This window comes from Dermacentor silvarum, chromosome 2 (genome assembly GCF_013339745.2).
Source record: "Dermacentor silvarum isolate Dsil-2018 chromosome 2, BIME_Dsil_1.4, whole genome shotgun sequence".
NCBI classification, from domain to species: domain Eukaryota; kingdom Metazoa; phylum Arthropoda; class Arachnida; order Ixodida; family Ixodidae; genus Dermacentor; species Dermacentor silvarum.
The window spans coordinates 234949388-234966169 of NC_051155.1; the positions used below are offsets into that span (position 1 = coordinate 234949388).

The 16782-nt window shown below is 45.7% G+C and overlaps 1 protein-coding gene across 1 annotated transcript in view; it reads right to left on the minus strand.

The window, feature by feature from the left end:
- LOC119440750 (arylsulfatase B-like) overlaps nucleotides 1–16782 on the minus strand; it is a 46962-nt gene that overhangs the window by 752 nt on the left and 29428 nt on the right. Inside the window, exons 4-7 of the mRNA XM_049663042.1 lie at nucleotides 16632–16742; nucleotides 14441–14796; nucleotides 10968–11103; nucleotides 10304–10430 (exon numbers count right to left, since the gene is read on the minus strand). Of these exons, the coding sequence (XP_049518999.1) occupies nucleotides 10304–10430; nucleotides 10968–11103; nucleotides 14441–14796; nucleotides 16632–16742 (730 nt within the window). The remainder of the gene's footprint in view (nucleotides 1–10303; nucleotides 10431–10967; nucleotides 11104–14440; nucleotides 14797–16631; nucleotides 16743–16782) is intronic.

Below are 16782 nucleotides of genomic sequence, written 5' to 3' on the forward strand. Positions count from 1 at the left end.
GAGTGTGCCGGGTAACATATCCTTGAAAACCCTGCGACTATCATGTCCACTTGCATCTTACATGAAGGCGACTGCTCCGCGTTGGTTTGGTATTGTGCATGCAATACTGTACCTTCCATTGAGAATTACAAATTCCATTGAGAACTACAGGAGAGAAGCAGTGACTCGTACCCCCGTAAGGCGGAGGCTTCAATTAAGCAGTCAGCAAAGTGAAGCGAACAGTGCATACATTCTTTCAAATCACGCATGCTATATACAGAACAGCATACGTTTTAATAAAGAACAAGCACAAAACAATAATCCGAACCACATAATTGACGATAAGGCGCTCCTGATAACAATACGAAGCATGTAGCGCTGCCTGCATACGTTCGCCGGTAAAGATTACTGTTGTGCAAGCTGCCGCGTCGACGGCAGCTTGCGATATGGGGAGTGACGTCCCTAGCCTTTCGTCTATAAAAGAACCAGCCCAGCAACTGATTTCAATGCTCTTGCAGCACCGATACGGGTGGCGGCATGCTGTCAAAATTGCCATTACTCTAAAGCAATAAAGCATTGCATACCCCCCACAGCAGTTTGCAGTGTTGGTTTTCAACAGCTTCGCTGGACGTCCACTATCGCAGGGCCGCTGTGGCGAGTCAATGCTTCTAGGTATTAGAGGTGTTCTGTGGCCTTGCCAGCCTGGCTACATAAACCAGGCTGGTCGAACCGACCGTCTCGACCACGGTGTGCGCATTGCCTTGGAGCTGAATGTCCAAGTGCAATGTTCAAGCGCAGATGGGTGGGCATTTGGGCTGGTTGATTCTTGATTACGAGAAGAAAACAGCGCTAAACGACAGGACAAAGTATACAGACCCCAGCGCTGATAGTTCAAGTGCAGCACTGCTTGGAAGCCATTGCAAGGAACCCCCTCACCTGCTCTAAGTAATATCCTCTATTTCTATCAATGTTTTCTTTAGCGCTTGCAACAATTGGTAAGCTTAAGTAGCATTCCTAACAATTTCAGTATTAAGCATGTTTCTTTTTACTAAATCATGACTGAATTCTTGTTGGAGACAACATTGGTAAAATAGCAGGATAATATTGTGAAGAGTGTTTAGTTTCCGAGAAGTATAGATACCCGTCACGTACACTCACATTCTTTTTCTTTCCCCATCAGCTACTATGCTTTACCCATGCTGAACTTGGCTGTTCTTCAAGAATACGTCTGTGAGGTGCACGTTCCGTAAATATGTTGAGTTCCATAATACTAAAAATTTTATAGGGAGCCTGTCGGGACAGATTGTTTTATTTTGCTTTGCAATGTTAATTATACAGCATGTTTCTGCGAATACGCTAAGTAATTTTTAAAAAATCACCTGTGGCAGATGGCACACGCATAATCCTTGAACTAGATTGCCCAAGCCGGCGGACATCCTTGTTCGAGAAATCAAAACGCATATTTTATTAGCAAAAATACTAATTAAGTTTATAACTATAATTCCTTTAGAACACATATTGCAATTTACCTATTGTAGCCGAGGAGTTCGCGAGGTGGATTCATTTGGAATGAATTCTCAGGATGACACCAGTTTTTAGATATAAATTGCTGAACTTTGTGAAGAAATACATTGGCAGTCCAGTTACTTTTGTGCTTAAATGCATAAAACGGTGTTCTGTTAAAAAAATAATAAAAAATGAACTGGGACGACAGTGAAATTTTACCGCAAGCTTGTTGGCGCATATCTCGAAAATGATGTCATCCACTGAATTCATTACAGGAAAACTACAAAAGAAGAGGTTATAGTTAGCAAACTAGTTTCCGTGTAGTTATGACATTCGAGCTTTTACACAACACACGTGAACGCTTGTAGGTAATTTGTTCACGAAACAAACCGAGCGAGTTGCAATGCTTCCAGTTCGAGCAGCGCACAAAGAACGGATTGACCGAAAACGCTTATCTCACTTTTTTCTGTCAGTAATTCTTTTGTGTGCTGCTCCAAATGGGTAATTTATTTGTTCAGATTGCTCTCGTTTTGAAGTCTTACACCGCACACTTATTTCGAGAAGGAACTTCACCTTTACTTTCATATTCCACAGTTCCTTTTATAAAAAATCGGGGTAGCTTGCACTATTGGCGCAAGGCTAAAGACACAGCGGAGCTGATCGGTTCCTAGCTGGTCCTGGCTATACGAAGTGATGCTAAGTTATACGAAGTAATGCCAAGTGATGTTAAGTTATACGAAGTGTATAAGCATTTCCTCGTGGTCCATGGCAGTGGAGAACGCCTCGTGAAGCACTTGCAGTCTGAGCACACGTAGGGGAAGTGGGGCGAAAGCTATGCACAGTGTACGAGTGGCGCGCAGCAGACGACACGCCGGGATGACGTCACGGCTCATGCGCAGCAGCGCGCAGCTGGTGGGAGCTCGGCCTAGCCATTACCAGAGGCGCCTGCTGCAGTCACGGACACCGCGAGCGTTCGGTGCTAATGGGGGGAAACGGAGAAACGCGGATGGCGTTGGTAGCACCTCTGCGCGTTGCCTCGTTGGTGCTGCTACAATTTGTTTCTCTCTTTCTCTCACTCTCATTTTCTCTTTCTCTTTCCCGAGCATAGTGCGCGACCCGCGCACTCTCTCTCGCTCTCATTTTGTCTTTCTCTCGCGCGCGCATAGCGCGCGACGCTCCGTGAGGTGGTTGCTAGGCAATGCAGTGGCAGTCGGCACACATTACGGCCGGCTTAAACAGCTGCACTGTTAAAAAAGTAGTATTCTTGAACGGGTGGTGTCTTTGCAATCAAACAATCGGTGATGGATCACGATTTTGTCTATTCGGTGTCAAATCATGACGTGCGTTTACTTAATAGTCGTTTTGTTGATTCTAACTCTTGCCGAGGAGAGAATATGTCGCCTTGAAGAAGACAAGTCCACTAGTCGAAACGTTGGCTCCTGCTCTCACCTTGTTCTAGTTTTGCTCATAACTCTTGCTTTGTTGTTCTTGCTAGAAAAGTCGAGAATGAATTGCTGCGATTGATTGGAAACGCTAGTCTCTGCACCATCGGTCGCTGGCATACGCCCTGTGAGATCACAATCGGTGCGTCACTACCTCCGAGAAGTTCGCATACCATGAGAAGCATGCCGCTCGCGATAACAATGCAATTTTAAGTTCAGAATGAATGGTTCTCACACTTTTCTTGTGGTTCTGGGTCAAGCCCATAACATGCTAAGATTTTCAAAGTTCGGAGCAACTGCGGCGAAGCTTGTAGCTACAGCAGAGTGCTAATGACGTAGAGTTAAAAAAAAAAATACTGGGAGGAATTCTGGCACTAGTATCTGCAGGAGCTGCAGGTATAGGCTTTCAATCAGCATGAGTATGATGGGAATTACATATGCATTTGCTTCCAATTTCATTCTTCTGGGGCTCCAAGCGGCTTTGTGACTTCGTGTTTTTAACAAAATATTGCGTTAAATATAATATTGCAACGATTACGCATGTGCGCCGGTACCTGTTGCATTCCTGCGCGTATAAATATCCGATTGATTGAGAATCTAGAAAGATAACGTGCAATAAAGTATGGAAAAACAACGTATGATTCTGCAACCAGGAAGATTAGACAAATACATGTACTGTTCATCTACCTTTGTAGTTAAACGATCCCGGTGCCGGAGTTCTCTCTAGAAGTGTTTGTATGAAACTATGTAAAACTCCACCAGCCTTTTCTTGCATCCGTGATAATTATTCGTCAGCGTGGTTGCGCAAGCACGTAAAAGATTGGGTCATTTAAGGCCAGAACTTGCAGGTTTTAGCGCAAGAGCAGATGGCATTCAGAGACAATAATTGATTGCACGTGGTTATGATATTACCAGTGAATCAATCAATAAATCAATCAATAATTATGCTGATTCAAGCCGTTGTGCAGCTGAGCACGTGACAGCAGAGCAGATTCTCGCGATAGGCGGAAAATAGACGTAGCTTAACTTTATAGTTGCAGGTGCAACATACATGTCCGGTGGAGACGAACGTAATCTAAAAAAAGCTAAAGAAAGACATCTCTGACGGGAATACTAAAAACACATTACACGATTCCCTATTTAGCTGCAAAAAACAAAAACAAAAAAACAGGGTGCCGAACCAAACCCGAGCCCGAACCGGTATTCCAACCGCACCTGAACCTGTATATCGGAACCGATATGCCTAGAACGTGCCCGAACCCGAACCAAATCTCAACCGAAAGAAAGTACAACAGTTCGGCACGAAACGGTTCAAGCGTATAGGGAGCAAACGGGTGCTCAATACATAAGCGATTCTTCAAAATGAATACATTTATGTCGGCGCAACCCACAAGAACATCGTTAAGACTAACGAGTTACGTTATGTGCGTGAATGGCGATAGGCGATAGCCACGTGCTGGTAACTAGACGGCGCCCTCGGCAGAGATGCTTGCCCTTATGAACATGGCCGTGCCTTCAGTCTTCCGCCGCCTAAACATTGCTTCAAGGGCACCGCAGAATTTCTGTTGAAGATCCCACTTCAGCCGTTAGAACAGCTCGCTGCTATCACTAGGTAAACCGTAAAGCGCACACGTCCGGGCCCATAGAGCGCAATAAAGATGGTGTTCGGAGAGCTGAAAATGGGAAAACCAACAAGTTTATCCACCCGGCTTCTTGTAAGGATAACACTGCGGTCGATAATGAATGCCGCCACCTTCTCAGTGCGCGGTAACAACGGTTGTAGAGAGGGAGAGAAACAGAAGAAAGGGGAAAGGCAAGGAGGTTAACCAGAAGGCAAAATCCGGTTTGCTGCCCTTTACTGGCGATGGAGTAAAGGAGTACGTTTATCTAGGTCAATTACTCACAGGGAACCCTGATCACGAGAAAGAAATTTACAGAAGAATAAAATTGGGTTGGAGTGCATATGGCAGGCATTGCCAAATCCTGACTGGGAGCTTACCACTGTCGTTGAAAAGAAAATTGTACAATCATTGCATTCTACCGGTGCTAACATATGGGGCAGAAACTTGGAGGTTAACAAAGAAGCTCGAGAACAAGTTAAGGACCGCACAAAGAGCGATGGAACGAAAAATCTTAGGACTAACGTTAAGAGACAGGAAGAGAGCGGTGTGGATCAGAGAACCAACGGGGATAGCCGATATTCTAGTTTACATTAAGGGGAAGAAATGGAGCTGGGCAGGCCATGTAATGCGTATACTATAGGATGGATAACCGGTGGACCATTAGGGTTACAGAATGGATACCAAGAGAAGGGAAGCGCAGTCGTGGTCGGCAGAAAACCAGATGGGATGATGAAGTTAGGAAATTTGCAGGCGCAAGTTGGAATACGCTAGCGCAAGACAGGGGTAATTGGAGATCGCAGGGAGAGGCCTTCGTTCTGCAGTGGAAATAAAATATAGGCTGATAATGATGATGACTGGCGATGGGTGTGGAGGAGGCAAATAGATAAGAAAGTAGAGAGAGAGAGAGAGAGCAAGAGAGCACGGATACACTATCACAGCGTGATTGTCTCTGTAAATGGCAGCGAGGACAGCCACACAAAATGTGTTGAGTCTCCTCGCTACCACAGTCATCATACGAGAAGGCGCTGTCAGCCCATCCGATTTGGAAAGCAAGAGAGTTCGTAAATGTCACTCCTACTTACATTCGACAAAGAACGATAGCCTCGCGTCGGCAGAGTCTAGCTGGGATGCGAAGGCGTAGAGAAGTTCAGGTGGTGCAGCCGGTTTCCTTTAAAACTTTGGGTGTTCCCCTTGGAGAACATGATATCGCGTGAGAGCATTCGATGTTTTATAGTGGCATATGTCCTTGATAAAAGCATCGACCCTTTGCTGCCTTGAAGAGCTGAAGCAGCGTTATTGGCGTGCTCGTTACCTATGACGCCGGAGTGACTTGGGAGCCACTGAAATGTCACGTGGTGCACTTTCTCAACCTAGGTATGGATCAATTCTCAAATCTCCAATACCACTCGTTGTGCTGTGCGGTCTGCGCCGCAGAGCTCATAGCAAAGACTGCAGTGGTGGCTTCGAGTCGCTGAATATTGACCATCTTCGAGGTTGTTCTTGGCTGACAAGACGAAGTGCTGTGCGAAGAGCGCAAGTTACGCAACCATCGATGTCATTGGGTGGCATGCCTTGAACCTGATGGTGGTGGCTCTCGGTGGGAAAGTCATGGCTCCAGACGAATACTGGAGAGTTGCTGATCGATACGGCTTTAAAGGACACGGGAAATGTGCTTTTCTTGCGTGCCGTGGCTCAACGCACGTTCGGAGTCTCCAAGCAGAATACCACGATCTTCAATTTCTCCAAATCATTCCCAGGGCACAATGATGAGGGATTTGAACTTTTTTTTCTGCGCTTAGTCAGCGCAAGACTGCGTCATGTGCAGTTGCGCAAGAAATATCGACCGGATGTTTAGCAAAAACTGTCCTCGTTCAAGGTTCAGACGCGTCAAGGTCCTCACCTGCTTTTATTAAGAAAAAAAAAAAAAGAAAGAAAACTGAGCGAGGTGTCACTTGCTGGCTTTTGCTATATCACAGAAGTTTGCAGTTGTAATCTATGTAACACAAATGTGAATCCATGCTTTGTCACAGTTCGTTCACAACTAATTCAGTAATAATTACTTGAAGCCAAATGAAAATTTACTAACTAGGCTACTACCGTCAAGGCATGAAAGCTGAGACGATCCTACGAAGAGCACGGTCATTCTCACTAATTAGCTCTGCCTTAGATACTTACATAAAAATTTCTCCGCATCTGTCTAATCCATTTGTCGTTACTCATTCTTATCAAGGTTTCTCGTCCGCTTTCCGATAGCCCATTTTCAATAACACTATCGCTAGAATTGTGGCGATGGCGGCAACGCGACACGTTTATCTGAGCGGCGCACATTGTGCTTCAAAACAGTGTACCAAAAAAAAAAAAAAAAATGACTGCATGGAACCACGCGGCAGCTGTTCGCGTTGTCGGCATCGCAACGCCCGGATCTATACGCTGCATCCTCATAACCAATGAGCCGGGAATTCATTGCTGCTTTCGTGCATCGCAGTTAAGTTAGGCATGACGTTACTTTAGGCTGTTTTAAGCAGAATTCTGAACGCCCTCTATTACACTTAACGAGGCAAACTTCGCGAGCATGCCGGCACATTGTCAGCAAGATATTTGTAAAATCGGGCGTGAAAGCAACTATTTCTGTGTTGCCTCTTTCTTTAATTTTATCCTTTCAGACAAAGCTTATTCTTCTGCGAGGTACTTCGAACTGTGCACTTGATGATCGCGCTGCATGTTCATGATATGCTCATTTTTGTAGTTGATTTGTGGACATTGTGATGCATAAAAACAAAATATTTTGTTGTATGTTTGATACTACTTAGCGTCATTTTACTTCAAGATTGTCACTTGTGCAGATTGTGCATGTGCTGTACTAAAAAATTAAAAATTTAATTGTGGGGTTTTACTTGTCAAAACCACGATCTGATTATGAAGCATGGCGTAGTGGGGGACTCCGGAAATTTGGACCACCTGGGGTTCATTAACGTGCACCTAAATCTAAGTACACGGGTGTTTTCGCATTGCGCCCCTATCGAAATGCGGCCGCCGTGGCCGGTATTCGATCCCGCGACCTCGTGCTCAGCAGAACAAGTGCTGTACTAGTATATTAGACTTAATAATGCCTTTTAATTTTTGGCATGTTACCGAGAAAGTTTTTTTTACACTAAAGCTAAATTGCAGTATGACATTTGCGAATAAAAAAAAAAAACGTTACGATAATAACAGGAAACGCGGGAAAGAGGGTGGACGTGTCGAGACACTGCACTCTTGCGACAACACTGCCTAAGATGACAATCTTTTGGGGCATAGCTGCCGTAGGTGTACTAGATTAAACTTTAATGATATCCATGTAAAAACATTGATTTTGTCTCCCATGGGCCACAAAGCTCATTGATTTTATCTCCTAGCTGATAGAGCCTGCGCATGCGCCATGCGGATAAGCCGATAGCACTCTGCAACATTTTACCATGGGCCCGGATAAAGTTTACTGTGCTGAACCAGTTCGCGAACCGGTCCAGTGTTGCGAAACCGTTCGCGAACCGTTATTAACTTTTATTTCTCCTAACCGGAAGTGAGGGGGAACAATATCGGAGCGTGCTTAACCCGAACCCGAATACAACCGGTATTTATTTTTGGTTTGACACCCCGAAAAAAGAAATATCGCGGTTCTTTCGTTAAGTGGTACATCATTGTATAATACATTAGCGCGATAAACTCATTTGCTGCTTACCGTTTACGTGATAAAATGGGACAAATTAAAATTCCCACGGAAAACCTCTCCTTTATTGCAAACATGCTAAGCGAGTAAGGGAACAGCTATGTTAGTGGTTAATGTTACGTCAAAACCGTTTGATTAAATCATTTGACATTTTATCCAGCGGGACCTAGTGTAACGCCGTGCCTATATTTAATCGAAACGGCAAGTAGATGATCAGCTGCGTTGGTCTAGTAGGGTGCCTCAGGTAGCACAGAACTTCAAATTCTATCGATACGCAGCAACGATTACAAGCAACTGATTCCTACGTTTATGCAGCCATTCTAATAATACTTGTTGGAATACGCTATCTTTACTGAACCAGACGAGAAAAGCCAAGCATACTAAACACAGCACGAGCAGAGGATGCAATAAGTGCAAAGTACTGTTTGCATGTCAAGTCTCTCCGATCTTGTGTATAGAATGAACATAGAGAAATTGCCTGCCTTTTCTCTACAATACAGAGCTTTACAACCCATAGTGTTTACCACGTCTTCACAACAGAGAGCTTAAATTGTGTGTACATTTTAAGAAATATAGTATCCAGCGATACTAATAAGAAAGTACTAAGCGGAGTGTGAAACACAGAAAAAGAAAATATTAGAAAAGTCGACTGCTTCGCGCACATTAAAAAAAAAAAAAAAATGTGAGGGGGGTTGTAGTGGCCGTACGGGAGTCGCCTTTAAGTCAGCCCGAACCTACGAACACCATAGCATTTTCCAGTCGTTAAACGTATCGCCAGAGGCGGGCCGCTGAATTCCCTCGTGGCTATTTTATCTCTCGCTCCGAGAAAAAAAAAAAAAAGAAGGAATCCCCTGCCCCAGCTTTATTTTTTTTTTCGCCGACGTCATTTGAAATGAACTAAATAGGTATAAAACTATGACAGGAAACTATATGAATGATGGGAGAGCAGCGTCCTAATGGATACAGTGGTCACTTCACTTTGCGATAAGTACAGGGCGTGTATTTGCATACGGGAATCAAAACTAAAGTGTGTGCCGCGATACTCGTTAGAAGTCTGCGTCCGGGTATCGATGCAGTTTCCACTATCTTTGCGAGGATGGCAAGAAGACGGAAGGGCGGATTTCGATGCAAGATATTACAGACTGTATGAATAAAGAAGCGAGCCGAGGACTGCTACTGTGTCTGTAGGTTTATGCTGGCGGAAACAACACAGCAGCTGCCTTCGAAGACATTTTTGGTCACGAGTGAGGCTCGGAAGGACAGAGAGCGGTGAAGAGTTTTAAAACGAAAGAAAAGACGCATGAGCGCTCTGTGCATGGCAACATCGTGCGGGCTTGTCTGCAAGGCATTTGTTCACACAAGAAAGCTTGTTTGTCTCAAAGTTATTGCTATAAGTCTGTACCTCTTTCAAACAATGTTTTCGGTTTCAATCGGTCAAGACCAGAAGGAGGCAGAAAAACACAGCTCCTCAGCGCTGGTTGGTAAACATGCCGTGTATAGGGGGATAGAACAGGTAGCTAAGTTAGTTTACGATAAGCTTATAAGCTTGTTTGCGCCACGTTCTTGGCATTACAACGTTCTTTGGTACGGAAACGTGGCAGAAGGCTTCCAACGGACTTTGCTCACCGTGGATTGCCGTTTGTTAAACACCATCAAAAATTGATGCCTCCTCGACTGATGACGCTGGCTCAAAAAATTTCGCGCAAACGTATCTACTTCACTGCACAGAATTGTTCACTCCATGAAATATGCGCTCTATCTCCATCTCTTTCATCTTTGAAGCTCTGCAACCTGCCGCACGAAGCCATTCGTACGGGAAAGTGACCTCCGACTGCAGGCTCAAGAAAATCGTAGTAGCCAAGGAGATAACAAGCAAGGTTTCGACCAACAACGGAGATGCTATTGCGGTGGGAAAAAAAAAGACATTGTGAAAGAAAGAAAGAAACAAACAAAGAAACAAAGAAAGACAGAAAGAAAGGATTAAGCTCATTCTTAAAATAGACGCGCAGAATATCTTCGATAGAAGCTGGCGTTGCGCGAAAACCTACCGGCGAATATCTGCCTGTCGTAGTCGCCCAGGTAGGCGTACTTGGCCACGTACTCCTTGGGCGCCTGGAGCGAATCGTTCAGTCCACCGCAGTGCACAGCCGTCGGGGCGAAGTACAGGAAAAAAGGCTGCGGACAAAACCAGGCGGCCCGTTTGAGATGCTTGCTTTGCAGCGGCCTTGCTTTGTAGCGATTTTTTTCGTTTCCGTACCTGTGTTTTTTTTTTCTTTCTTCATCGTTAGTTTGTACGAAACCACGCTGCCGCTATCACCCCAATCAGTCGCTCTCGGGAGTGGAAGATATGAATTGATCCCAGACAAAAGAACCCTTACATATTAGATAAAGTGGCGATGCTTTCTCGGGGGATTGCTCTTTCTTGTTGAATAAAAGCTGATATAGGTGACTGAGACACGTCAAGTCTAATTTATTTATAGCAACACTTCGTGTTTACGGGGAGCAGGTGGTGGTATAATTTTATTTCCCATTGAAAACAGAATGTTAACATGAACAAGGCTTGACACAGTGCATGCTCTGCTTAACTCTTGTTCAGGAACAGTATGAAAATGACAGGAGGCAGTGCATGTTTTGCGTTCTTGCCCGTTTGAGATCGCATCTAAGCCAACTATGGCCTTATATATATATATAGATTATGCAGATCCCACGTACTGTATGAATCGAAGTTCCGCGAAGCACTTTGCAGCTATAGCTGGCTATGGCGTCAAACCTGCGGTGGTGTGCCTCGACCAGCTCTTCGAGTCTCTCGATGAGTTTGAGCAGGCGTTCATTGTGGACCTCGGAGATGCTGAGAGTGAGAAAGAGCGTGGGCTTGCCTAGCTGCTCGCTCATTGCTAACCCGTTCCTCTCACATTGCGCCCAGTAATACTATAGTAGTACGCCACGCAAGAAAACCCACGAGGAACGCAAAATCTAATTTGACGCACTTTTCGACGAAGCTGCGGCCCTGTAAGAGCTTCTTTGTTAGCGTGAAAAGCCGGAGTCGTCGATCGATGTAATGATGCCGCCATGATGGAGATTGGTGCAGCGTTGTCGTACTCAGACTCCATGTGAAGAACGAAAGAGCAGGCCTCGATGCTTGATTAAACGGTCGGGTAAATACGAGAAAGGGCCGTGAAAGTCTGTTGCGAGAGCGCGGAGGAACGATGAGGCGGCGCGTTGCTGTCCGGGGATCGAAAATCAAGGAGGCTGGGAAATTTGCCTTTGTATCCTTGTTCGTACGGTCGCGAGGACCACACGGTGTTGCGCAGTTGAGATGCCGGGATCTTCTTACGCGCGCCACGTGGCTCGAATCACGCCACTCGAACTTACTCGAATTAGGTCACTATAGATGTATTACCTGCCGAAGAGGACATTAGTTCCAAGAAAAACCGGAGCAATCTATTTTCTAAATAAACTAACTACTTTAATTACTTTAATTCACCTTTAGGTAACAAGCCTCACGGCACATGCTTCTATTAAAAAAGTAACGGGAATCGTTACAAAAGTCTAGTACGTTCCATGTTTCTAGATTTCAAAACGGCCATGGAGACCGAAAATGACTGACGTCAATTTTTCGTTCAATTTTCCTGATTACGCACGCGGCAACGCTAAATTCGAGAATATGTCCAATTCCTGTGTGGCGTAGAAGCGGGGCGTAAAATGAAGCTGTCATTGCCCTTCTCTCTTTCCACGAAACTCTTCTGATTGGCGCTGCGCCCAAGTGCCGATTGGACGCGTAGTCACTTCAGCAGCAGGAGCGAGATGGACCACTTTATGGTGCTGTACAGCCAAGCTTCATTTTACTCTGCCCCATTATGTTACAGAGCAGTTGCACTGCGAGCCGCACATCGCATGCAGGTGCACATCGCAGGAGCCACACATCGCAGGTGCTTACGCTATACTGCACAGAACTGGTAAAAGTAAACTACGTACAGAAATGTGTATGGGGTGTTCTTTTTTTGGCTCCACCAAGTTTTAAACAATTGGCGGTGGCAGATAGCACAATGCCAACCTTTGATGTAAAATTACTCGATCGGGAGGCCATTACTTCTAGCGGAAATTAAAATGCGTAACTGAATAATTGACATATTTACACTAATTATCTTTTAACTAATTAAATTACGGTAAATATTTCAATCTACGAATTGTAGCTTGTGAATTTTAAGACATATCGACTTAAAACGAATTCTGAGTGTGGCACTGGTTTCGAGATATACGCCGCCAAAGTTAGGGTAAAAATGCATAGTTGGTCTACTTACGTTTTTAATAAAGATCTTTTTTTTTATGTATAGAATCACGAAAATAACTGGAACACCAATGCATTTCATGGGTTAATTTCAAAATTATTATCTCGAAAGTGGCGCAGTCCTCAGAATTCGTCCCATGTGGATATGCCTTGCGAACTCACCAGCTACAATTCGTAGATTGATAGATGCACCGCAAGGTAATGAATTAAAAAACTTAATTAGCGCAATCATGCATGTTAACCATTCAATTAAGCGTTTTCATTTCCCCTAGAAGTACTGACCGCCTCACCGAGTAATTTAGATCAGGGGATAGAATTGTGCAAACTACCATAGGTAATTTTTTAAGATTTGGTGCAGCTAAAAAGGAACACCCTGTATATTGTGACTGACAAGGTTAATATAGCTACATTTTAACTCACGCTTTGGGCCGTGTTTGGTTCTTCACCGTCAGCGCAACGTCAAGATATAAGTGAAGACTACTTGCGTAAGAAACCAAGCCCGTATTGACAAAGGAATTCGCATGCAATAGTGGTGTACCAAAAAACGACGGGGATTAGACTAGGACCCGCGGACGTCTGACTCGTTCGTCATCTGGTGGCAACGTTTGTGTTGGCTAGAATGGTAACGATCAACGTCAGGTCCTGACTTTGCCTGTGGTAGGCATTGCTCTGTGAGTTCCAAATACGAGTCCTTTCGGCTGTAGGGTATGTCTTGGGAATCGTAATGTATCTGATGCTGGCTTGCCGTCATTCGCATTAAGACTCGTTTCTGCATCGGCAGTGACCTTCGATCGCAGGCGCCCTTGTGGCTCGACGTAGCATTTGTGCAATATAGGTGTGTTTCCGCTTGCGTTGAGCTTCTCTGGACCATTGTGCGCCAGCGTTCATTCCGGAAGGGCGGCGCTTGTACACTTGCGTTTTGACGTAGTTACGTATTGTCATGCTTGTACTCGTCGTTGAATTACCGTCCGGAGTACATGAAACCATCGTTGGCAATGACCTTGAGCCTCGTCTGTTACGCGTGGACAGCCTTGTAGGAGGTGGACATCTGTTGGCTTTAGGAGACTTTGTCGGTGCATCGTCTCCGGGAGTCTCTCCAGTACCAAAGACCAGAGACGTGCTTACTACAGTTGAACCGTGGGAAAAGCCCTGGACCGTCCATCCAAAACGGGTTTCCACGGCACTAATTTGACGCGATAACCGAGACATCTGGCCGGTTACAACGTCCCAGTAGAAGTCGGAACCTATTGGGATGCTGATCTCGTCCTCCCGGAAAGTCGTCGCCTCGGGGCGTGCATTACAAGACGAAGATTTGTCATCATGGCGACGATCGCGCCATCCGCTGGTGGGCTGGTTACCGCAGAGATATTTGGCACTTCGAGGGCATCTATAGTGAGCTCGTTGGTATACTTTGATGGCTTCTGAGTGTGACGGGCACTCGGTTACATGCCAGGGTAACAGGGCGATGCGTGCACGCGTTGCCCATACGCTTTGATTGCTCTTGACTTGGAGTGGATGCGTTGCGCAGCAACGTGAAGTGTTGTCCAGCGCAGTGGTCACATTGCAAATTTTTGGCTTTTCGGCTTTCACTGGCGACGCGGTTGCGCTTGGCGCCGCGGAAGCAACGCCTGTGCGCCTGAAGCTTCCTGCGTTTTTCTTCGGAAGTGAGCGACGTGGAGCATTCCTGAAATGTATGGTCCGACGCGTTGCACAGGAGGCAGGAACACGTGTACGGCGTTCTCACTTCAATTAATAGAGCCGCCGCATAGGGCGGGTTTAGCTCCAGAGGTCGCGATTCACTTTGATGCGTCTGGCTTGCAGATGAGTTGGCTTGGTCGAGAGCGCCTTCCTCCCTCGCTTCGACTTGAATTCGTAGGAAGGTCATCAGATGTTTCACTTGCTGGGACTTGTCTTCTGTAACCGCTGCCGTGTCATCGCGTAGTTCGACGAAGAAGCCTCCTTCAGCCGCTGACGATACAGGATACCAAGGTCAGGTGGTAAGGCCTTCATGATGACGCGTCGCAGAACAGCGGCATACTCATCTGGTGAAACGCCAAGGCCCTCCAGTGCACTTGTGCGGAAAGTGATCTCTTCATAGAGATTTCGATGCTTGTCTAGATCGGCGGAACTACGAATAGGTGCCATTGCGAGTAGGTGGACCAGATGGTCTTCGACCAGCATGTCTCGACGGCCGAACCGGTCAGACAGCACCCTGATGGAGGCATCGTAGTTTGCCACGCCGAGGCGGATACCCTGAATTGCCGTATTAGCTGATCCGGACAGGTACGTCAGCAGATATTTAAATTTGTCTATCTTCGATATCGAGTCATTGCTGTGAATGCTTGCCTAGCCTTTATTGACGGATACCTGAGTGATGATATTTTGCTTACCTTATTGCTTTTCTGGCTTCCAATTATCGCAGTCGCTTCTTTAACGAAGAGAGCGGTGAGATACCGCCCCATTTCCTGAAGCAGCGGTCTCCGATTCGCCTTCAGCGCGTGCCCAGACATGTCCAACGACGGCTGAATAGAGTTAAATATGAAGAAAAAGCGACATCACCGGCATGAATATGCTCGAATCGTATCACAGACATTCACAGAAATGGTGTGCAACGGTGATTCGTATAAAATAAAAATGTCACAGTTTCGCCCTAAGGGCGAAGCAATGAATGCGATAGCAACACAGCAATGTCATACGAAGTAAGGTGAGCGGCTTTGGTAGCAATATGAATTGTAGTAAACATGAGCTGATTAAGTAAGCAGGTGTGCTGCGGCGTAAGTAGACCGACATGAAGAGAGACTCGATGACGACGAGAAGGCGCGTGTGAAACGGTGGTGTTGATGAGAAGCGCTTCCCGTGGGCAGCGCGTGCGAAGGGACACACCTGTAGCGCTGCACTGCCGATCCGGGTAACATTGCATGTGTAGCGTGCATTGGAAAATGTGGCCCGACTATTACTAACTGAATCAACAAGCGTGGTGTGAGCGCGCACAAACAAACACGACTAGATCACACTGAATGACTGCAGACAACGACTGTCAAAACGCTGGCAGCAAGCATACGCCGCAGCGGGCGAAGGTACGTGCGGTCTATCGCTTCAACGGAAACTGAGAGGCGAATGCACGGCGCATAAAGGTCAGAGCCGTGTGGGGATAAGAGACGGTGCGGACGAGCGACGAGCGCGGTTGTTGGCAGAGTAGAAGTGCGCCCCCCCCCCCCCCCCCCCCGCTCCCTCTGGCGCTGGCTTCCTGCTTCCTTGCTTGCGCGTGGCAGATGAGTGAGTTCGCTCTCCGTGATAGCGCGCGTCCCCGCACGCTTCCGCTTGGGCATACGGCGCGCGGCGAAGATTTTATCTATAGGGAACCTCACGGCGACGGCGACGCCGACGGCAGAAATCCGGTTGAAGTGTCCATACAATTGCTATCGCAATAATAACGTATGTAAGCCTAGTAGCATTCGGTCATTTTCTGAGCCTTTCAGTTAAAACCGGAAGTTGAAAATGACATTGCATAAGCTTCGTTTAATGCTATATGCGTTTAATGCTACAGCTCATCAACGACTTCAGAACAATGAGAAAGCATGCCTAAAAGATGTGCTAGCTATAGATTGCAAAAGTGGGGCTAAAAACTGCTTTAGGAGTAGTCAATAACAGTTATTTATTTATTTATTTATTCATTCATTCATCCATTTATTTATTCATTTATTTACTCATTTAACAGAATTGGATCAGGAAATGCAAGGACCGTGACAGGGCAAACCACACACATGGCTTGCACATGAAGATAATTTTATGTATTGAAGTAACTAATATTTTGAGACAACTTTATGCGCGAACTTTATCATATTTGCCAGAAGTTAAGGAACAAGAGATTTTGCTAGAAGAATTGAAAATTATAAATACAACTGTTATCACATCGGTTCAAATAATACAGTTACCGAACAATCAATTCACTTTTAAACGTCAACCTTGTCGCCAAATACAGATCGCCCTCGATATGCATTATCATGTTGGACTTTACTGAAATACGTAACGCAAGAAGGCATCGTAATGAATTAGTATCGACAGCAGGGCTGAAGGGACCGACGCACGTCTCTGCTGAAGTGGGTCCAGTAATCCACTTCGCCATTGTAAACTCCGTAGAACGTGTCAAAGCCGCGGCTAGTCGGCGTGTATTCGTCCTTGCTGAATCCCAGGTGCCACTGCAATATGAGAATTCACTGTCAATTACATTCAGAAGAG